At 43.6% G+C, this 24,269-nt stretch overlaps 1 protein-coding gene across 3 annotated transcripts in view; it reads left to right on the top strand.

The window, feature by feature from the left end:
- The first annotated feature begins 4,528 nt into the window (after positions 1 to 4,528).
- The window catches only part of ALMS1 (ALMS1 centrosome and basal body associated protein), a 129,178-nt gene continuing 109,437 nt past the window's right edge, over positions 4,529 to 24,269 (top strand). For 2 of the 3 annotated variants that reach the window (XM_084626542.1, XM_084626540.1), the window contains exon 1: positions 4,529 to 4,654. In XM_084626542.1, coding sequence (XP_084482668.1) covers positions 4,607 to 4,654 — 48 coding nt within the window. In that variant the 5' untranslated portion in view covers positions 4,529 to 4,606. The remainder of the gene's footprint in view (positions 4,655 to 24,269) is intronic. The other variant, XM_084626539.1, reaches the window with a different exon arrangement.

The following is a 24,269-nucleotide window of genomic DNA, read 5'->3' as shown; positions in this document are numbered from 1 at the left end:
CTGTGATCCTCCCAGCCTTGGGGGTACATGGCTTCTCCTTCTCCACCTTTGGGGGTGATTCCATATTGCTTGTCGCCAGGGCAGTATATCAGTTTTCCACCATCATGGTGGGTGGGTTGGGAGTAGGGGTGGAGCACTGTCTGCTGCCAGAAGTAACCAGCTGCCAGTGTCCTTCGTGTGACAGAGCCATATCCTCCTCCTTGGCGCTGTGATTGCAATCCTCCGCAGCTGGATAGATTCCTCAGCCTTGGATGTCTCCATATGAATATTCTTGAGGAATTCCTCATGGGCACGGATGCTCCTCAGCCGAGCCACCTCCTCCTGTAGCTCTCCCACCTGCTTCCTGAGAGATTCCACCAGCAGGCACCTTTCACACTGGATGGTCCCCCCAGCCTGGCTTTCTGTGAGTGGGAATTATAGGCCACAGCCTCTGCAAATACATACCGGGGTAGAGGCATCCATGGTTATGTTGTCTGTCTGGATACAGGTGCAGGTGGAGGAGACAGGAGCAGTGTTGGCACTGGCAATGCTGCCCTTCCTAACCATAGCGATTATATTATGTCTCCCTCCCACAAACTCCCCTGTTTCTGGTCCCCTATTCGCTAGCTCCCCTTGGTCACTTAGCCTCTGGCTTTTAAGGCCTTCTCTCTTAGGTCAGCCCTACCCCCTCATTAATCACACAGGGGTAGAGTGATCACAAGGCTGATTGAAGCTGATCAAAGATGATGGAGGATTATCCAGGGAACAAAGGCTCAAACAGTCCCCAGGCACACATTCCCAACTGACCAGTAACTGAAATAACTGAAAATAACTAAAATAACCTGAAAGAGAAGGAAAAACACAAACAGCCAGACAAACTCACTCACATGTCACTGTTCACTAAGTTCACCTCTACTTTTTTTTAGAAAGGTTATTAATAGGGATATTTGGAAGGAAAAACAGGGACTCCACTAAGGTTTGAGTTTGCTTAGAGGGGCATTCCCATGTTTTTCACCCAATATTGGTATATCACAACGAAGTGCGACTTTTTAGTGCAACATTGTCATGTAATGTCAGAACACCCCACAGAGATGTAACATGTGGGCTTCCTGGCAGAATTTTGCCACATTGCATCCTGGCATTATCTTGTTACATGATAGTAGTACAACATGAATGAGTTATATCAAAACACCATCAGATAGCATGAGGTAGTGTCTCTGGGGGCAATGAACTGTTATTTACTGTATCTTTGTACAGTGTCTAGCACACCAGGGCACCAATTCATGTTTCTGATTCTGAAACATCACCACAAAGCAATAATAGCAGTATGAGAAGACCATGTTTGCAATGCCAATATGCAACAGTGTTGCCAAAAATTGTGATTTTATCATTGTGACAATCAGGATCGAGACACCCCAAGGGGAGAACAGGAGATCTGAATCCTAAAGAATAAGCAATTGACTCTCAACTGGTTTTATACAATGTTATCATGTATAATTATGTCAGGTAAGGTCTTTTATGAAAGCTTGTAAAGTTCTGATAGGTTCTGATCTGATGAAGTGAGCTGTAGCTCACGAAAGCTTATGCTCAAATAAATTGGTTAGTCTCTAAGGTGCCACAAGTACTCCTTTTCTTTTTGTGAATACAGACTAACACGGCTATTACTCTGAAACCTGATAGGTTATGTTTATGAATGTATGTGTAGAAAATTGTAATTGTAACTGTGGTGCAACTATAGCATCGCCTCTCAACTGGGAGGAGGAGGGAGTGAAGTAATCAGGCAGGGCGGGGCACCGCTCAGGCTAGCTGTTTGCAGGAAACTAACTGCAAGCAACTAGCATTGTAATCTAAGGAAAGACAATGGTGGACCATTAAAGGTAATGAAAAGACGTTAAAACAGAAAAGAAACCCCAGTCTTGGAGAATTAAGACTGTGTAACCATGAATTACCAGTGTGAGAAAAAGGGGAGGGGGAAACAAACTGGAAACCCTGTTAAAAGGGAAGAGGGTTTGTTGCATGTTTTTTTGTTCATTTCATGCTCAATATAGTCCTTATGATGTTTATCACAATGTTCTATGCACTTTTAGCTGTTTGTTATTACATTTACTGTTAGTAGTACATTTTAGACAGATTACAGTATTTTCCAAAACGGAGTTCAGGTGTCCATCATGGCATCCGAGGCAAAGGATAACTCAGATGCCACACTGGGGAAGCTTCTTTACGGAACTTTGGCATGAAAGAAGCCAATGGACATTTGGAATTAGTTCCAACTGGCTCCTGTAGAGCTACTTACCTCCGAACCTAGGCGTGTGCGTCTTTAAAAAAATTAAATTAGTCTCAGTACCCGTTGCTAGGGAGCTCTCTGTTATAGAGACAGTCAAGGTGCAGTCTTTTTGTGCGGCGTCGGATCTCCGGATCAAGACCACTGGATGAGGCAATCGGATCAAGATCACCAGCAGCTGTAAAGACATTAAAGACTGTTAACAACTAGTCACTTACCTCAAACATCGTGGTGTTCCTGAGTTCCAACATCTTCCCTTTGGGACCAGTCGCCAGGATCCTGAGGGCTCTCACCTTTGGGCCCCACTACTTCAGCTTCTAGCTTTCCTGTGAGACCGTGGATCACCTGTGAAGACAAATGCATCTTAACCTCATTTCTGCTGGTTAAGAAAACCTAGAGACAGGAAAGTATCTTGGGGTATTCTTTTGTTCTCTTTTGTTTAGTTGTTGCCACAGTTTGGGTTAGTTGGGGCCTGAGTTTTATACTCACCTCCGTTAAACCACAACTCACTTGTTATCTGGTTATAGTTCATGATTCTTCCCTGTTCCTGTTGTTACTTCTCTTAAATAAATCTTCTGTTTTTGTTTTGGAAAAATCCTCTATCTCTTTTGTCCACTACACACACAAGGGAGGTGGGAGGCACACCAACTTCTATCTAACCTCAGATGATAGATCCTGAGGGATGAAAAGATCCTGCTGCTGAAACCAGAATTGTAGCTGGCCTATTTACTCTGAGTTTCAGGTTAACAGGTTTGGAGTGATGGCTGTCTAGAAACTGAGGGCCAGCACCTACGCAGGCTGCTGTTTGTGAAACACTGGATCCCCTTTAGGACAGAGGGCACACAGGGAAACTGTTCAGAGGCAATAGGCAACTTGTATTACAAAACGGAATTTAGCTACTATAGAAATGTGAAGCTGAGATTGCATCTTTGTTTATTTTCTGTGTATCTTGTATATTCGCTCTTCCTTACTATTTCATCTTTGAATCTGTGACTTTTTCATTAAATAAATTTTTTATTTTTTCCCTAAGCAGGCCGCTGGTGTGCAAACTGTGGGAGTGTGTCCCGCAAAGTGAACTGATAATTGGTGCCAGGTTTTACTCCTTCGGGGGTGAGGATCCAGAAAGAAAAATTCTGTGTCTGGCAGTTGAGAACTCAGGGTGATGGATTTTGGGGGGGGACTCAGGACCAAAGGGGCTGTGGGGTCACGCTGCAAGGAGCAACTAGGCTGCTGGAAGTTAGGGTTGAGAGACATTTATGCTTGTAGGCTGGCTAATGGTGTCAGGGATGTGAACATCAGGACATCCAAAGTTACAAGGCAGATGGTGCCAGAACCTCTTAGTGGTCTGGGTGATCCCAAAAATGTCAGTCACGAGTCTCACGCTATTTACTGCTTTTCTTAAAGGTCAAGCATCTAGCGCTGAGAATTTCAGCTATTGCTTTTTGGAGTAATATTTTCGTTCTAACACTTCTGGAACAAGGCCTGTCCATGTGACCTGAGAGCACCCTAACGGCTCAGAAACCAAAGACTCCAACAGTTACTCTTATTATTAAAATCTTATCATTTTTCTGCGGGCTCTCATGATTTTTTGAAGGTGTGGGGTTAGCCCGGCTGCACAGAATGTCGACAACCCCAAATTAGCCGGAGCTTGGGTGGAAAACGGTGACGTTCCTTTGTGATTTTTTTCTTTTCTTTTTTTTTTAATTTCTGTGGAGAAAAAAATAGTTGACATTTCAAATTTTGTTGGCCTCCTTGGAGTCGTCCCGTGGCGCCAGGTTAAGAAGCGCCACCATGTGGCACCCTCATAACCCAGGGCGAGGGCAGGCCGTGTCGCTGCCAGGGCGGCACTGGGCACGACGCGCAGTCCCCAGGCTGGGTGCCCCAGGGCTTTGCGAAGGGGACAGATGCTCATTGGCAAGGCCGACGGGGCGAGCGCCCTTGCGCCAGCAGGGCCACGGGCACTGCCACTGCGCGCGGCCGCCACTGACATCCGGGCATTTCAACAGCAGCGCCAGCCACCGCCGCCTCCGCACCTCGACCCTCTCGGCGGCGCGCGCACGCTCAGCCCACTGCAGGGACGGAACCCTCGCGCGCGCGCCCAACGGCTCTTCCTCGCGCTGTTGACACAATCGCGCGCTCGTTTCTCTCTCTCTCCCTCTCTCTCCCTTCAACGGCTCCTGTGCTGACGCCGGCGCTCGCGCCGCTCGTCCCCGCTCTCCCCTTCTGCTCTGAGCGAGTCCCTAACAACGGGCTGGGGAGGTGGCCGCGCATGCGCAGCTGGTTGCCGCCTGTTTGCCTGTGTGTGGCCCGAGTAGCGGGCCGCTGCGTGAGGGAGCGCGGAGCAGCATGGAGCCGGGCGAGGAGGAGGGGACGGAACGGCCGGGCCAGGCTCCTGTGAGTACACGGCGAGCCAGGCTCGGCCCTGCTGGGCCCTGTTGGCTTGGGGGCAGGGCAGTGGTCTCTGGGCTGGGGGCCATGGCTTGGGGGGAGGGGTTGCACACAACACCACACAACACCCAGCGTCGCTGCCAACCGTCCCCTGCAAACGCTTGGGGTTCCTGTGTAACAGGGCAGCCTATAGCACTGACCCACGGCCTGAGCACTGGCCTCATGCTGCCCCTGCGAGGTGCCCCCCTGCTCAGCGAGGCTGCCGGGAGCTGGGCTGCTGTGGTGGTGTGGAGCCTCAGCACGAGGTGGCGGGCTCCCGGGTGGTGCCCAGACGCCGTGAGGATGGGCCTGTGGGAGGTGCGGCACCTGCAGCCTCCAGGCGGGTGGAGCTGGGAGGCCGTCCTTGCAACAGCATTATAACCAGTGGCTGCAGCGTGGCCAAAATGCGGCTGCTGGTTTGGGGCGCCTCCGTCTTTGGGCGCCCAACTTGCGACATCTGAGGCCTGGTTCCCAGAGGTGCAGAGCACCCACGACTCAAGCTGAAGCCAGTGGGGTTCAGAACCACAGCAAATCGGGCCCAGGGTGTCTCAGATTGGGCACCCATAATCCATAGGTGCTGTTGGAAACTTCAGCATCTGTGTTTGTGGATGGGAATATCCACATTTATTACTGTATGGGATTGTTATTGCACAGAAACTTAGCCTGCAAAGAAGAGATTTAAATGACACCTTAGGTTGCTACAATCCAAGGAACTTTTAAAAATCTAATTTACTTTTCACTGTCATGGTGTTTTACTTTTGATGTTCCTTTCAGCTTGGCCAGTGCAAATAGATATGTGAATTTCACTTTCTGTCTCTCATGCACATAAGAGGATCACATAGGGCCCTGTTCTGCTAAGACTTCAAACATTTATGCACCTGAGTAGTGCATACTTTAGCAGGCTCAAGAACCCTCAGTGTTTGGGCTGCAGATTCTGCAGGGTGATGTTTAAATCCAGAAGAAAACGTTTTCTCTTAATGTTTGGTTTTGTAACTTTTTAAAAACAAAACCTAAATTTGGGTCCTCAGGTATCTGACCAATGTTCCTTTAATTTTAATCCCAGTGTAAACTTTGGGTCTGGGGGAGAGAGGAGTGAGCATTTGCCCAAAGGAAGAGGGCAACTAGGGTAGGATGACAAGCATTATTTTTTAGTTTGTGTGAGTGATATAAATAAACTAAAGAAGTTATAGGCTTGTTTCATTGTGTAAAAAGGACAATGAAGTCCAAACGTGTTGGTATTTGTTGTTGGAGTTTGTTGTTGTTTGAGTTGTGATCTGAAAGACAAGCAATTAGAGGCTCTCTGAATGGGAGTAAAAATAACCGGCTATATCTGTCTGTCTGAAACAGGTAGTTTTAAAGTCCTAGGCAGTTTCTTTTGTTAAGTTTGCTTGTATCTGGAACAAGCAGAGATAAAAATAGGTAAACAGTTGGTTCTGGTTACCCACTATTATACTATAGGATTGTGGCAGTTATGCCAGTGATGAGCAGTAAGGTTTCTAGAAAACTGTAGTAGATCTTCTAAAAGTGGAGATCAGAATGCTTGGGCTTGGATTAGTACAGCAGCAATCCATTCTCTAGACTGAGAGCTCAGTGCTAAACACCTATGGTTCATTTATTCAGAACTCCTTATTCGGTCAACTTTTTTTTTTTAAGGTAGAGCGTTTTGAAATCGGTGAGTATGGAGCACTGAATAAAGCTTTGGGCATACTTTGAGCATCAGGGCATATTACAGCAGTCAGCCATAGACAACCACAGAGTGAAGTAGACCAGGGGTCTGGCAAAGAACAGAGGCCAGTAAAGATAGGTAAAATTGTTGTGGGGCAGAAATATGTAACTTTTCACCTGTTACTTTGGGAGCTTTCCCTAAACTATTCCTCCTAGAATAGATAGTAGGTTGTAATCTTAACTGTAGAAGCTACGGCTGCTGCATATTTTTCTTTTAAGATATGAGATGATGCTCTTACAGCAGTTATTCAATATACACTGACATTCTATATGGATCTCTTTTCTGGCACTGAATAAATATTTGGTATATGTGTTAAGGTGTTGGGGGCATGCTGACTATGGCTTAATACATTATGAATTATCTGTTTCACTTGAGACATGATACAGGGACCTTGAGTTAACTGATTAATTGATAGCTCTAATAGTAATATTTCACAATTTATGTAATGCTTAATCCACTTGTTGGCCATAGTCTTCATGCCATAAGCAAAGATGAAGCGGAACGAACTCATATACATTATAATAATAAATAATAATTAATAAAAAAAAAACTTGCTTAAGCAGCGTCTCCTAACATCTCTGAGTAGTAAAGAACAGAGTTCACTATGATTCTGTTTGCGGCTTTATGAAGTTACTGTATCAAGAGGTTAGAGGCTGTGGTGATGGGTTATTTAGAGCAGCAGTTCTCAAATTATGGGGCGGGCAATGCAAGGAAGGTGCAGGAATGTGTCAAGGGAGGCGTGAGCTTTGTGCTTTTTTTTTTTAAAAGCTCTGGTTGTCAGCCCTGGATCACTGGGACTCATGCAGAGTGGCTGTGCACACCCAGGAGGTGAGCATAAAGGCGACAGCCAGAGCCCCACTTCCCTGGGGCTGACAGCCGGAGCCCCGCCACCCAGGCTCCCCACTCTTCCCCCAGTCCATCACCTGGAGGCAGCAGGGCTCTGGCTGTCAGCCCCGGGTGGCAGCAGCAGCACAGAAGTAAGGGTGGCAATGGGGCACTAAGTCTTCTGTGAAAAGTGATATTGACAAATACCACTTTTCACATTGCCACCCTTATTCCTGTACTGCTGCGTTACACTGCAGTGCAGCCATTTAGGTGGAAGCAAAGTGATTTCTCTGCATATGTATAATCTGCATAATGTTTTAGGGATACCTTTCATCCAAAAAGAAAAGGAGTACTTGTGGCACCTTAGAGACTAACCAATTTATTTGAGCATAAGCTTTCGTGAGAAAAATCCCTTTAGTTGATGTAGGATGTCTCCGCAGTATGGCACTGTGGTAGCACAGATGCACTGCTGTACTGTAGTGTAGACATACCCTCTGCCTCGAAGTGATGTGAGTTCTGTATTTCACTTCTGTATATATACAGGTTTTCCCAGAACACTGCCAATCAGCTCTTTCCTATTCCGCAGGATTTTCCACAGCCGAGCTGAAGCACTGTCATATTTAGAAAGTTTAATAAAATTTTTCAGTATGGCAACTTTTGATTTTTTTTTTAAAGCATTAAATAGAGTAGCAGTTAAGAAAAGTTCTGTTTTATGCCCAGATATAAATGGGCTTCTTTTTAAACTGCAGATTTCTGATAGGTTTAGTCCTCATTGAGGACAAGTGTCTGATGTACTGTAAATTGAAATCAGGTAAATGGAAATGAATCACATTCACTCAGTGATCACACATTCAAAAACATACATGCTGGGTGTCTGTTTGAATTGGATTAAACATGAAAAGATATGTGCATATGCACGGCTTGCAAGATTGGTCCCTCCCTGTATCTGTGTTCAAATCTGACATTCTACACACATATATTTGCAGTAAATGCTCAAAATTTGCATTTATCTGAATGTGATTGTGTTTGTGATGTCACAATTAATATGTCCCTACATAGTACATGAATTCATTCTCCTCTCCCTCCCCCAAGCCTAAGGAAATAAAACACAAAATATTACATGAATGCATATTTCATTATAATAAAGCATAAAATTAACCCCATCTCCAGTAATGCAATAAAATCAAGGGACATAATTCCATATTTTATAGGAATGATAACTTTGGATTTCTAGATGTGGTTTTAAAATCCAACCGTAGCACTATGCATTTAATAAAGATAAACTAAACTGAGTTCTTTTAGAGTCTTTCCTAATTTTTGATGTTCTGGGCGATGCACTTGTTTACTGTTTGAAATTTGAACACTTCACCTGGGAACTGTATTCTGGCTAGGTCCCTCTAGCTTTCTCTCTTTGTTGTGCTCTTTTCTGTTTGTTTGTGTTTCAGTAGACTCAGGTTCAGAACAAGGATCTATACAATTTGTTTTATTACCTAACCAAATTGAAATATTTCAGAGTAACAGCCGTGTTAGTCTGTATTCGCAAAAAGAAAAGGAGTACTTGTGGCACCTTAGAGACTAACCAATTTATTAGAGCATAAGCTTTCGTGAGCTATAGCTCACTTCCTCAGATGCATATCGTGATAGCCCACCAGCAGGAGAGTGAATTTGTGTGGGGGGGTGGAGCGTGAGAAAACCTGGATTTGTGCTGGAAATGGCCCGCCTGATGATCACTTTAGATAAGCTATTACCAGCAGGACAGTGGGGTGGGAGTAGGTATTGTTTCATATTCTCTGTGTATATATAAAGCCTGCTGCAGTTTCCACGATATGCGTCTGAGGAAGTGAGCTGTAGCTCACGAAAGCTTATGCTCTAATAAATTGGTTAGTCTCTAAGGTGCCACAAGTACTCCTTTTCTTTTCCAAATTGAAATAGTTTCCTTGGTGCCATTTTTCCTTTTACAAAATGTAGCAGACACTACAGATTTCCAACAGAAGTTGGTATATAAATCTCCCCACTGTATTTTCCACTGAATGCATCCAATGAAGTGAGCTGTAGCTCATGAAAGCTTATGCTCAAATAAATTTGTCAGTCTCTCAGGTGCCACAAGTCCTCCTTTTCTTTCAACAGAAGTTACTCTCCCTAGCAAACAAATCATCACAGATGTGATGCGTTAGTTCAGTTACTAAGCCCTTTCTTTTTTTCTCAATGTGGAGAGAAAGGGAAATCATGAAAACTTGACAATTTTTCTCCTCCATCCTTGATCTGAACAAACCCTCAGATAACTATTCTAGTCTAAATTTATTTTCTGCTTAAAGAAAAGGCGTACTTGTGGCACCTTAGAGACTAACCAATTTATTTGAGCATAAGCTTTCGTGAGCTACAGCTCCCTTCATCGGATGCATACTGTGGAAAGTGTAGAAGGTCTTTTTGTACACACAAAGAATGAAAAAATACCTCCTCCCACCCCACTCTCCTGCTGGTAATAGCTTATCTAAAGTGATCACTCTCCTTACAATGTGTATGATAATCAAGTGATTGTTTTGTGCATCACAGCTAAGATGACATTAACTTTACACATTACTGGTATCAAATGGTAGAGCTTCTTGATCACTTTCGTGTTGCTCTCTGGTATCTGGTATTTTTTGAAACAACCAGAATGTTATCTTGCCTGTTTCTTTTGTTTTCTCCAGCTGCTACCCTATGAGACTATTTAATTAGCGTACTAGGCTGGGAGGCTTCTCAGGAAAAGCCTAATGCTGCAGGAAGTAGTAGTGATCAGTAGGCGGTGCTCTTCTCTGTGAGTCAGTATTAATTCAATTCCCCAAATTTGATGACTATTTTTTTAAAGGTTTCAGAGTAGCAGCCGTGTTAGTCTGTATTCGCAAAAAGAAAAGGAGTACTTGTGGCACCTTAGAGACTAACAAATCTATTTTTTTAAAGCGTCCCTGTCTCAGTGTGATGTGGCTTTATTCTCTTCTCATTGAAGTCCTTCCTTAAAGCACATTTTTCAAAAAGAGCTGTGGTTTATGAGCCTTCTGCAGAAAAGTGTTACCAAACAGGTAACTGGAAATCATAAACATTGAAATTAAAGTGGAAGGGGATCGTAGCAGGAAATCCAAACAGAAACTGTGGAATTAGCAAGATGGGTGGAGGATGCCATTGTACTGTCAATTTTTTTTTTTTTTTTTTTTGCTGCTCCCTTCCCTCCCCCTCCTCTTTTTTGTATGTTTTGTATTTAAATTGGGAATTTTCAAATTGTTTCACAATGTGGATCATATCTTAATAGAGAATCACAGAGTCACAGAATCACAGAACTAGAAGGGACCTTGAGAGGTCAGCTAGACCAGTCCCCTGCACAGATGGCAGGATTAAGTATTATCTGTAGTTCCCCAGGCTGTCCTTATTTCCCTTTTTATAGATTGGCACTATATTTTCCAGTCCTATGGAATCTCTCCCATCTTCCATGAGTTTTCGAAGATAATCGCTAATGGCACAGATATCTCCTCAGTCAGCTCCTTGAGTATTCTAGGATGTATTTCATCAGGCCCTGGTGACTTGAAGACATCTAACTTGTTTAAGTAATTTTTAACGTGTTCTTTCCCTATTTTAACCTCTAATCTTACCTCATTTTCACTGCCATTCACTATGTTTGACATCCAGTGAAAGATTGACTTGTGAACACCTTTTCTCCTATTCATCATTGAGCAGACCACTTCTCCCATTCATAATCACATAACATCATGGTTACATATACAGTTATATATACAGCAATTGGGACATGCAATATTAAAGTTAAGGAACTGTTTTGTACACTTCAGTTATCTTTAATTCAGTAAGTATTTTGTTCTTTTTGAAAAAAATTAATCACATTGTCTTCTGCTCATTTGATCTCCTCTTCCCATCTTATCCTTTCATCTCTTTTTGCCTGCTCCCAGGCTTCTCTACTGGCTTGTCCCCCTCTCCTGGACACCTAAGGCAAAAGGACAGACAACTTTTTAGAAATGCAAATAAGGAATACAGTACTATCTAATAGTTAGACCAGGGTACTGAAAGTCAAGAGAACTAGGTTCTAATGCTGGCTCACATAGTGTCACATTAGGCAAGTCATTTACCTCCTTTGTGCCTCAGTTTCCTGATCCGTAAGATGAGGATGATAATACTCATATACCCCATAAAGTGTATTATGAAGCCTAATGTCTGTGAAACGCTTTGAGATCCTTGGATGTAAGGCTCTGTGTAAGTATTCTTTATTATTAATGTCTTGTCTTAATGTATTACTAATCTCATTCCTCAAGTTAAAGCTTCTAAAATTATCACCTTCCTTAGTTTTGGGCCCAGTTGTGATTCTTATAGGCTACTATGGGTATTTGTAGTAAGCAAATAATAATTCACTGAGCTTTCTCCTCTATTTCCACTTCCATGAGGAAGCAGCATGTATAAATTTTAAGTATCAAAGTAAACAATATGATATCTGATACTAGCTGACAAACATGTCAGTTTTCCATGGTGCATCTATCTGTGATTCAGCTTCACTCTATTTTTCCCCATTGTACAGGATCAAACTAACCTATTCCAAGTTCCATACCATTCATTTGAGATTAGTGTGTCTCAGGGGAATAATGTACCTGGGGAATAAAAATGTCAGTTACTTCGGTTTTTGCTCCAAATGGAGAACTCAGATATGCTTCATCTTTCTATATTCTTTGTTTTTTATGTAGTTTTTGCATTATTTTGGGGCTGTCACAGTTTTGGGGTAATTGTACCTTTGACCCTCCTATTGTCTCCCTATTTGGTCTGTGCAAAGAATGCCCTTTCAGGCCTCCTACCCACATCCCTCCCCCTCCTGACCACAGGTTTAGGCTTGAAGTCCCTTTGCATGTTGCTGTGATTCTCCCAGCAGGTCTGACTAAGGCCTGGTCTACACTAACAAGGTAAGTGAATCTAAGTTACCCTAGTTAAGTTACATAAAATACATAACTTAAGTCAACGTAGCTTAGATTGACTTACAGCAGTGTCTGTACTGCGCTATGTCGACGGGAGACGCTCTCCCGTCGACTTACTGCGTCTTCATCAGACCCACTAAATCGATGCCTGCTGCATTGATTGCAGCAGGGCTGATTTAGCCCATAGTGAAGACAAGCCCCAAAGTCCAGCACATGTGCTTTGTTTTCTGTCCCTGGGCTATGAACAGTGTATGCCAACAATTACAAATAACCAAACAGCTCTTTCAAAACAGAATACATTTATATTAGAATAAAAGCCTTACAGAGAAAACATAAAAAAATAAAAAGGTCTAATCGTGTATTTGAACTTACCAGTGGCATACACTGCCAGGGTTAATTGATTTAAATTGTGATTGAAATCACAAAGTGGAAAACCTCGATTTTTAATCAACTTTTCCATTAGTACTTCAGTTATTTTCTCTGAAAGGTGCATTCTCATTGGATCATCTAATCATTAAAACTTGTTGATTTACTAAATATAGCCTTTATACAAGTTTTGGTAATCTTTCTGCTACATAGGTGGGCACACTGTAACTATATATATTTATATAAGCAATTATATAGCTTAATATTTTCAGATTCTTGTACATTTTTAGTGGGTTAGAAAATGGTGAATGATACATTGCTTATTTATTACATTTGTGTCAAGCTACATTAGGATAGTTACTGAAATTTAATTAAACACAAAACAACATGTAACATTTATTTATATAAAGCAAAACCTTAAATGTTTTGAATACATAAATGTCTCTTATCAAAACATGTTTCATATTCACAACTAAATAATTTATTAAAGAAACAGAGTAGACAATTGTAGTTAGTGAATTAAACTGATCTCAGGTCAGCGTGGAAAAATTTTCAAATATGCCTAAGTGAAAGTGGCTGGAGCTTACTATGGTCCTACTCACCTCAGTCTCTTGAAAATGAGACAGTATTCTAAGTTACTTAGGCTGTTCTTCAAATTTTTAAACCTAATAGATCTCATCCCCTCCTTCCTCCTTTTTATTCATAGACTGGAAGAGAGAGACAAATTCTTCTTTGAGTGCTGGTCCCTATGTGTATTACACTGTGGGTACACGTGTGCTCCACGCATCTGGAGTGAAAGAATTCCTGAAAGCCGTGTATGTTGGTCTGCACATGTGCCCCTGCTCTCCTCATGCCTGCAATTGAGGAAATAAAGGGTGGAGTGCACCGACCACCTGTCCAATTCCTTCTTATCACTGCCTGGCCTGTGTCAGAGCTTTGTCTTAATTTATTCTTCTGTCTGAAAATACATGTGTACATATTTTGTAAATAGTTGTAGAATTTTATCTGGTAATTTTTAGCTAAGTTTTTCTGGTTGGATGGATAGATAAATAGTTTTCCTACCCAGGGGAATCCCTGTGTTCTCCTCCTCCTCCTCCCTGGTACCCTGTTATAGGTATTGGACTATGTCCAGGACTAGGCTTCAAAATCTGTGCTTCTTGTCCATGCTCCTTGGTCAGCGATCATCAGTGCTATCTGTACTGCCTCTGGGAAGTGCATGCCATGCCAAGGTGCATGTTCTTTACCCAGCCATACCTGTGAAGGGTTGGAACTTTGCCTCAAGAAGCACTTGATAAGACTATGACTCTGCATTTGGCTTCAGGCCGGGGATGACACCTCCCTTCCCCTTCCCTCCTTTACCCCCCGTCCCCAGCCCTAGTATGTCAGCCTGACTCAGGAGTGCATCTCCTGCCATGTGGTCCAATTTAAGAGTGAGGGAACCTACCCCCACAAATCCCCCTTTGGGGTTTTGTTGGGAGGGTAGGAGCATTTTCATAAACAGGATAGCAAATCCTCCTCTAAATCCACTTCAAAAAAGTTGTATTTAGCCCTGCCTAAGTCAAACAAGTCTTCCTGCTCAGCCCATGAGCACTTGGAATGTCCCAAGTCTCAGGGTCACAACAAGAAAGCCCACAAATCCAGGGCTCTGTCAGTACTATGCTGTGCTCTGGTTGCAGCACTACCTCTGGCACCCACTGAGCCTAAGCTCCGAGAACCAACAGCACTGACAAAAAGGCAACCATCGAGAGCCTCAGCCATTGATGGTGCTGGGTCTGCCTTGCCCTAGTGTGGTACAAACAGTAACTGATCCACTCCCTTCCGTTCAGGCAGACAGGATCTCTTGCACTCCATGGAGAACAGAATGTGATGCTCCACCTGATGACATTTTTGCTCTCCTGGATCCCCAATCTCCACCTTCATCCGTTCCGTCCCTTACAAGAGAGGTCCTGACCACACTAGAAGATTCAACTTTTGGAAGGAGTCTGGCTCCTAGTCAATTATCGAGCATTGGTTTCCCTCCAGTGTGACTATTGGTAATGTCGATGGATATAGCATTGGGGACTATGGGACCCGTACCACCTTGCAGAGTTGGCATGATCTACTAGGGGGTCAGCCCACCTTTCCTCTCCAAGAGGACAGCCAGAGGTTCCTCCTGACCCCATGGAAGGTGAAGAGTATGAGTCAGATCTGGCAGTTTTGCTAGTACTGGTGAGAGTGTCTTTGTCATCTCCTGATGAAGCAGTTGCCCCAGTGTCTCCATCTCCCCCTGATCACCCAAGACAATTCCAGGAACTGTTACATGGGATTGCAGAGGAGCTACAGATCCCCCTTGAGGAAGTTCAGGATCCCAAACACAAACACACAGATGTCCTCCATTCCTGTGTTTCCAGCCAAGTAGCACTTCTTGTTAGTGATGCCATTTTGGAACAAGCTAGAACAGTCTGACATACCCCTGCTGCTTGTGCCACTACCCATAAGGGGGTGAAAAAATGCTATTTTGTCTCAGCCAAAGGGGTGGAATTTCTTTTTTTTTTTCATCTTGCTCTGAATTTTTTGGTCATCCAGGCTGCTGTTGAGAGATTTAGACAGCAGCACCCTAGTTCTACTCAGTCAATAAAGAAGGTAAATGACTTGACTTATTGAGGAGGAAAATACTCACTTTTACTTGCCTTCAGTTTTGAATAGCCAGTCACCAAGCACTGATGGCTAGATATGACTGCCTGGACTATTCTAAATTCACAGAGATTCTAAATCCACAAGAGGATAGAGCCCAGTTTCAGGCTCTCATTGAGGAAGGCAAGTTGGCTGCCAAGACGGCTTTTCAATCAGTGGTGGCTGCAGCAGATACATCTTCTAGGGCAATGTCTACTGCTATTGTGCTGTGAATCATCTCTTTACACTTCAGGGTTTATCAGGGAGGTCAAGAACCAGTCTGGAGGACCTGCCTTTTGATGAAACTCATCTGTTCAACCAGAAGACCGAGATGAATCTGTACATACTTTAAAAGACTCCAGGGCCACTCTCTGCTCCCTGGGAATATATACACCTGCACTGAAGAGAGTTCCACAGGCAATTATACAAAGCTAGGCTAATGGCTCAACAACTTTTACCACAAATGATCTTATGAGGCACCTGTAAAAGACAAATGGTTCAGAAGTCCCATTTCCCTGTACCTTCTGTGGCAACATTATCATCCTGATCCCAGCCTCCATCAAAATGATGATGCCAGTGCCTTCTGATTTGTGCATATCCCTTGAGAGTCATCTAGCACTCTTTCCACCTCTGGAAGTAACAATAGTCAAGTGGGTACTAATCATCATCTATTCTGGCTATGCAATTGAATTTACCTCCCTGGCTCCTCTAAATTCCCAACTCCACTCCTTTTCAGGGGCTATTCTCATGAGGAGATTCTCAAACAAGAAGTAGAATCCCTCTTGCAGGAAGGAACAATAGAACAGATACCTCTTCAGTGCTAACCTTCGATATGAAGGATGAGTATTTTTCATGTGGACGTTCATCTCACTCATAAACACTTCCTCAGATTCATGGTGGGCCCAGACCATTTTCAATACAGAGTGCTCCCATTCAGCCTTGCTTCTGCCCCCCCAGGGTCTTTGCAGTAGTAGCAGCTTGTGTCAGACATGGTGGCTTCGCAGTGTTTCCCTATCTTGGTGACTGGCTTCTTGTTGCCAGAACACATCAAGAAGCTCACAAAGCCATTTCGTCAGCACTCCAAGTCCTCTCTTCCCTAGGAGTCAGCATAAGTTTGGAAAAGTCTGTACTCACTTCAGTGCAGACTTTAGAATTCATGGTGTATCCCTAAATTAAATCATGGCAGGGGCCTATCTGCCCAGGAACAGATTCCACATGATGAACGCCTTCATAGATCAGATCATGAGTCCTCGAACTCCAATTAGAATTTCTCTCTCTCCTGGGACATATGGCTTCATGTACTTATTTCACACTAACTGTCTTTGTTGTCTGGAAGCATGGCTTCAGGCAGTGTACTCACCAAGCAAACAATCCAGGAATGCTATAGTAACTGTGTCCAGCAAAGTAACCTCTTCTGTACTATGGTATGCAATCTTTATGGATTCGTCCCATTTAGCACAGGGCATTTGGACTTCCTGAGAGACCAGGATGCACATCAACATTCTGGAATGATAGGCAGTCTGAGAAGCTTGCAAAGCCTTTCTCCCATTAATTCAAGGTCACCATGTCTTCTTCATGTTGGACAGTGTGACGGCAGTCTTTTACATCAACAAGGATGGAGGAGCGAGATCCATTTCCCTGTGTGCAGAAGCAGTCACCCTGTGGAATTGGTGCATCAGCAATTAAATCACCCTGTTGGAAACTTATCTTCCAGGGAATCAGAAAATGCTGTCGGACTCTCAGCAGACGCTTTGCTATTGACCACGAGTGGGAGTTGCACAATTCAGTAGTATAGATGGTATTTTTGCTCTCTGGGGAATCCCCACAATAGATTTGTTTGCCTCTCCAAAGAACAAAGTGCAACATATCCTGCTCCAGAAGGACTCTAAGTCTTCACTCTCAGGGCAACACTTTCCTCCTCCTGTGGTCAGACCGTCTGAACTATATCTTCCCTCCCTTACCAGTCCTACCTCGGGTCTTATGAAAATTTGTCAAGATAAGGCATGAGTCATTCTCATCACCCCCAACTGTCCCAGGTAGTTTTGGCACCCAGATCTTCTACTCATGTCATCATGGTTGCTGATCAACATGCAGTCCTTTTTTCAATCTCCTGACTCAGTGGAAAGACAGATTCAAGCATCCCAAATACTCCATCTCAGCACTTGGTTTTTGGATGTGCATCAATTCTAGAATATTCTTGTTCTGAATTTGTGCAAAACGTTGTTACTAATAGTAGAAAAACCTCTACTAGAAAATGCTGTGCAGCCAAGTGGAAGCATTTCTCTATCTGGGCACAACAAAAACTTTAGTCCAGCATGCAGCCTCTGGAGATGTCGTCTTTCACTCAGAACAGTGGGTCTTTCCATCAGCTCTTTATGGGTTCACATGGCAGAAATCAGTGCATACCACCCATTTTCACGTGGTTACCCTGTTTTCATTCACCAACAGAGTAGCAGATTCTGGAAGGCCCTAATCAGAACCTTTCTGCCGGTAAGGAAACCTATTCCTCAATGGTACTTTAACCTTTTTCTTCTGGTGTTCACTCAGCTTCCCTTTGAACTGCTGGTTATATGTCTTTCCTATCTATGAATGTTGCATTCCTGGTGGCCATTACCGCAGACAGGAAGGAGGGTGAGTTTGGAGCACTGATGGCAAATGTACTTTACACTGTATTCCATAGAGACAAAGTCTCATTGTGTTGACACCCGAAATTCACCCCCAGAATAGTTTTTCAGAACTAGTGAATTAAATTACTTGTGGTTTTTCCAAAAAGTCCACACATCTGAAGAAGAAAGGGGATTTCATTCCCTTGATATGCAATGAGCCCTAGCCTTTTGCCTGCAAAGGATGAAGCCAATCTGAAAGTCTGATTGTTTATTGCCATAGCAGAAAGAGTTTGAGGTCAAGTCTCAGAGGATCTCTAAATGGATATTGACAGATTTCAGAGTAGCAGCTGTGTTAGTCTGTATTTGCAAAAAGAAAAGGAGGACTTGTGGCACCTTAGAGACTAACAAATTTATTTGAGCATAAGCTTTCATGAGCTGCAGCTCACTTCATCGGATGCAGTGAAGTGAGCTGTAGCTCACGAAAGCTTGTGCTCAAATACATTTGTTAGGCTCTAAGGTGTCACAAGTACTTCTTTTCTTTCAATAGATATTGGACTGAATGCTCTGCTGTAAGCTATCTAACGTTCTTCCCCCACATGGGGCCAAGGGCTCATTCTCAAGGGGACCAACGATGTCAGTGGCATCTCTCTAAGAAATACTTTTGATTGACATTTGCAGAGGAGCTACGTGGTGGTCCATCCACACATTTTGGAAGGCATTATGCTTTAGTGAAGGCTGCTTTGCTGATGCATGCTTTGGGATGGCAGTCCTTCAAATGGCTCTGCCACCTGCATCCTCGCACCTACCTCCTACTTGACTACAGCTTGTTGGTCACCCCCAGTGGAATACAAATAGGGACCAGCACTTGAGGAGGAGGAAGAAGAGAAAGTTACTTACCTTTGTAAATGGGGGCAATTCAAGATGTGTGGTCCATATCTGCATTCCACTCCCCACCCTCCTTCCCCTCTGCTTTGGACAGTTCTTTGTGGTAAAGAAGGAAATGGAGAAGTTGTCAGTCCACTCCGCCCTTTGTCTCCTCTGTTGGAAGTACAAAGAAACCAGACCAATGGACACTGCTTTCAAGAATTCTCCAACTCTGAGTGCATGGAGTGCATGCATACCTATAGTAAAATTCCAATAGGGACCGCACATCTCAAAGAACCTCCAGTTACAAAGTAAGTAACTTCTATTTTCCTATTTTTTCAACTCCCAATCGATTTCTCAACTTTAATGAATTAGTCCACATGAAGAAAATGTTCATTTTGTGCTGCAGAAGAGGCTACTGCTGTCAAAAGCTGGTTTAGCACTTCAACAAATTCTGGTTCTAGGTGCTTAGTTAGTGACTTCCGCCAATTCAGTGGTGTGACTTTCTTTAAAACGTCATCAGTAAGTGTGCTGCTTGAATGGTTCACCTCTAGCCTTGAAATTTATTATGGTTGGCATGATTGATTGAATGATTTAGATGTCCATTAGTCATAGCAGCAGCATCTTCTTTAGCAATTGGGTATCTACCCTGGTACCTTGGGTTGGACGTATTGGCAAAAATATGAGGTGGTGTAAGTGCTTCTTTTCTGCCTGCAATTTACCTTTGTTGTTGGGCATTTCGTTCTTCAATATCTCTTGAAGTTCTTTCCAAATTTCAGTGGTATCAGCAGTACAGCAGCAATCTCTCTGCAGTTTGTCCAAGGCTATGGAAATAAGTTTCGATATATTCAGCATATCTTCTACATTTCTCTTCAGTCCCATGTTGACTACTTTGGCTATGATAGTTCATCTATTTTGTCATGGTTTTCTTCAAAAATTGTGATCAGAATGGGCCAGTTCTTCATAAATATCAAAACAGTCAACCACTGAATTCCATTGTACATCTTGGGGGAGAAATAGTTCGGATCCTCCTGCTTTCTTCAGTGATGCTGAAGCAAAGTGATTGTTTATGGAAGTTTTAACAATTTCAACATTTTCCTTGGTTTCGGGAGTTTTACTTAAGCCTTTGATTAAAAGATGCATCAAATGAGCAAACATAAGTTTTAGGTTCCCTCCATTATCGTCGTCTAGATTTTCTCTTTGCTACATTTGCAGTATTGTCTGTGACAAAGCTATGCACTTGACACTTTGCTCACAGTTTGTTCGAGCTTTTATTGCTACTTTTAAGTATTCTGCTGTATAAGCATTTCCTGATTTATCAGTTGTTTCTGTATGATTGACAACCCGATCTTCTGTCACACTAGCATCCGTTACTGGACTGGATCATTGTGTACATTGGATGTGCTCCATCTATCAAGATTCAGATTAACAAATTTCCCCTTGTGTGTTTTACACTGTCGCAGGGTAGGCCCACTCCGTCAGGGGGGTTTTGAGTTGTGGAGGAATTGAAGTAGAACTGGGGTGGCCCAAATAGCCTAGTCTTCCCAGCCACCACAGCAGCCCTGGCTCCTAAGGCAGTGTGGCCTAATGGTGAGGGTCAATGTGTAGTAGCCCTTTGATGAGGGTTCATGGGCTGATGGCCTGAGTCACTAGGGCTACCCTTCTAGGTATGGCAGTGCAGCCTAACAGCTGAAATCAGTAGAACTACCTTTTACGGCAGGGCAGTGCGACCTAGTGGCCAGAATCAATAAAAGAAAAGGAGTACTTGTGGCACCTTAGAGACTAACCAATTTATTTGAGCATGAGCTTTCGTGAGCTACAGCTCACTTCATCGGATCACTTCATGCATCCGATGAAGTGAGCTGTAGCTCACAAAAGCTCATGCTCAAATAAATTGGTTAGTCTCTAAGGTGCCACAAGTACTCCTTTTCTTTTTGCGAATACAGACTAACACGGCTGTTACTCTGAAACCTGACAGAATCAATAAAGCCACCCTTTGCAGCAGGGCAGTGTGATCTAATGGCTAGAGCGGGGTGGGCAGCAGCTGGGGCAGGGATATCTGTTACCAACTCAGTGTGCTTCAGAAGGATCCCCAGAGTCAAAGCCCGGTACCTCAACTAGAGCAGTGCTTAGTCCCCCTGGCTACTTCTTACCCCTTCTTCTGTGGCTGGTAGTCTCGCAGGTTCTGCAGTCTCTCCTCCATCTGTGGCATTGGGTGGCTGGGGTTCAACTGGAGCCGCAGCCCGGATGGCCTCTATGTCCTAGAGTGCCGGCAGTCTCTCTGTAGGAGCCTGCAATGCACCTCTGCTTCCTTCAGTGGTCATCCCAGACTGAGCTGAGCTGCTCCATTTATATCCTGGTTCCAGCTGGAGTATGCCCAGCAGGCACGAGGGGATGTGGCCTCCTCGGTCCACAGAATGTGATTAACCCCGGCTGAACCAGTGCATAGTAGGTATGTCCGATTACATGCACACTGTTCAGTTTCCTTCTCATACATTGTATCCAGCACTCTTCCAGCAGTGTGTGATCTGTCAGATGGAGTGTAGCCTGGTTGTAACGATTGAACTACAGTAACTCCTCACTTAATGTTGTAGTTATGTTCCTGAAAAATGTGACTTTAAGCGAAACGATGTTAAGCGAATCCAATTTCCCCATAAGAATTAGTGTAAATGTGGGGGGTTAGGTTCCAGGGAAGTCTTTTGTCTGGTGAAAAAAATTACCTTGTATGTACAGTATAAGTATTAAACAATTTAATACTGTACACAGCAATGATGATTGGGAAGCTTGGTTGAGGTGGTGGAGTCAGAGGGTGGGGGTTTCCTGGGGAATGCCTTAGTGCTAAATGATGAACTAGCACTCGGCTGAGCCCTCAAGGGTTAACACACTGTTGTTAATGTAGCTTCACATTCTACAAAGCAGCACAAATGGAGGGAGGGGAGAAAGCATGGCAGTCAGAGACACATACCCTGTGTGTGGGAGAGAGAGAGAAAGAGAAGCGCATTGCCCCTTTAAATATACCAACCACACTCTATGTACCTTGCCTTTTTAAGTAGATCAGGAAGTTGAGACAGCAACTGCTACCAGCAAGCTCCCTCTGCCCTGAGCCCTGTCCTGTCGTCCCATCCCGTCCCCCTCTATGGATATGGGGTAAGCAGGGTGCAGGAGCAGGGGGACACCCTAACATTAGCCTCTCCCCCCCCCCCCCAAGCAAGCAGGAGGCTTCCGGGAGCAGCTCTAAGGCAGAGGGCAGGAACAGCACATGGCAGTTGGGGGAGGGACAGCTGAACTGCCGGCAATTGATAGCCTGCTGGGCAGCTACCGCATAGGGAACTTAGAGGACCAGGGAGTTTATAGGGGGCTGCTGGTCCACCCTGGTTCCAAGCCCCCACCAGCTAGCTCCAACAGGCTGCTCTTTCTGCAAGCAGTGAACAAAGCAGGCGGCTGCCAAACAATGTTATAAGGGAGCATTGCACAACTTTAAGGGAGCATGTTCTCTAATTGATCAGCAACGTAACAACGAAACAACGTTAACTGGGACGACTTTAAGTGAGGAGTTACTGTATATCAATGAAATGTTTGTTCTGAACAAGATGAAAGGGAGAATTTTTTGCATAAATGAACCGAGCAATCTGTTTATGGAATCTTGCTGGAATTTACTGGTTCTGATTACGAACTCATTCATGGCTTGATTGGATGATGATGATGAAGAAAGTCTTTTTTTTTTTTTTTGGTATAGGTAATTTAATGTCTGATGTATATTAGTTGCAGCATTGCTGGTGGCACCAGCAGAAGACTCTGAAGTTGTAGACATTGCAGATGTTGGACGTTGATATGTCTAAGCCTGATTCTGAAACAAAATGGTGGTAAAAAGTCATGGTGTCACTGAATATTATTCAGTGCACTGCTTTGAAAAAACTGAGACTGTAAGTGAAAGATTCCTTTTACTTCAGCTGTTTGTACCACTGTTTAAATGATGAGTACTTGTGGCACCTTAGAGACTAACCAATTTATTAGAGCATAAGCTTTCGTGAGCTACAGCTCACTTCATCAGATGCATATCGTGGAAACTGCAGCAGACTTTATATATACACAGAGAATATGAACCAATACCTCCTCCCACCCCACTGTCCTGCTGGTAATAGCTTATCTAAAGTGATCATCAGGTGGGCCATTTCCAGCACAAATCCAGGTTTTCTCACCCTCCACCCCCCCACACAAATTCACTCTCCTGCTGGTGATAGCCCATCCAAAGTGACAACTTGATTGTCATGCACATTGTGTAAAGAGTTGTCACTTTGGATGGGCTATCACCAGCAGGAGAGTGAATTTGTGTGGGGGGGTGGAGGGTGAGAAAACCTGGATTTGTGCTGGAAATGGCCCACCTGATGATCACTTTAGATAAGCTATTACCAGCAGGACAGTGGGGTGGGAGGAGGTATTGGTTCATATTCTCTGTGTATATATAAAGTCTGCTGCAGTTTCCACGATATGCATCTGATGAAGTGAGCTGTAGCTCACGAAAGCTTATGCTCTAATAAATTGGTTAGTCTCTAAGGTGCCACAAGTACTCCTTTTCTTTTTGCGAATACAGACTAACACGGCTGTTACTCTGAAACCTGTTTAAATGATGTAATTTATTCTTGACCCAGTTTTATAGGGAAAACAATAAATCGTAAGGATTATTCAAACCTATTTAAACCCTTATCTCTAGCAACATACCAAACAACTTGAAAAAAGTTTAAATGATTAAATTCATAAATACCTAATAAAATATTACTTTTTAACAGGAAGTCTTGACCTAGGATGTTTGTTTTATTGTTCCATATAATCATTCATTTCAGAAGTCCAGGAGTAACAGTAAAAATGCAATTGATAAATACTCCTACAACAAACTAATAGCTCCAGGGCTGACAGCTGATAGCATTTTTCACAATGTCGTTTCAGTACGACAACCAGGCTTACCTCTGTTTGTTGCACTGCGTACATTTGGCACGTGTTCCCTTTTTACCCAGAGGTACAAGAATTTCTTTAAAATATTCCCAAATAAGGCCCTTTTTACGGCCTGTGGCCATGATTGTTTTCCCTCCAGCTCCCATGTGTTGATAGAGGCTTCACTCTGAAGAAAGTTGTCCCTTCCTTTTCCCCATGGTGTCCTGCTATGACTCCAGAGTTGCTCCTTTTTGGTTGCCCATGTTTGTCTTTTTTCCTTGTTACATAGCTCCCCCACCCCCAGAAAAAAAAAAGCACTAACAACAATCAAAGACTTCTGCTCGTGTAACCCACCTGCCTTTTTCACTGCAGTATTTTATTGAGAAACAGAGAGGGACTCTAATGAGAAATTAATGGGTTTCTTTTTATATTTCTGCCTGTACACGTGCAAGTAGACAGAGCAAAGTCATTTACTTGGAGGCCCCAGAACCATCCAGAAGCATGTACTTGTAGTTACTGGGCCAAAAAGTGTTTTCCTCATCATCTGGAGTGTCAGTTTCCATGGTAGGTAGAGTCAGAAATATTCATAATTTGAGAACTGAACCAATCAGAGCTCAGGTAGGGAGAAGCTATAACAGCAGTTCAAACTTCATTGTACCATGACTCCCTTC

The sequence above is a fragment of the Lepidochelys olivacea genome (genome assembly GCF_965140295.1).
Source record: "Lepidochelys olivacea isolate rLepOli2 genome assembly, chromosome: 4".
Taxonomy (NCBI): domain Eukaryota; kingdom Metazoa; phylum Chordata; order Testudines; family Cheloniidae; genus Lepidochelys; species Lepidochelys olivacea.
The sequence above is the reverse complement of the archived record's forward strand: the minus strand, read 5'-3'. Positions and strand labels throughout refer to the sequence as shown.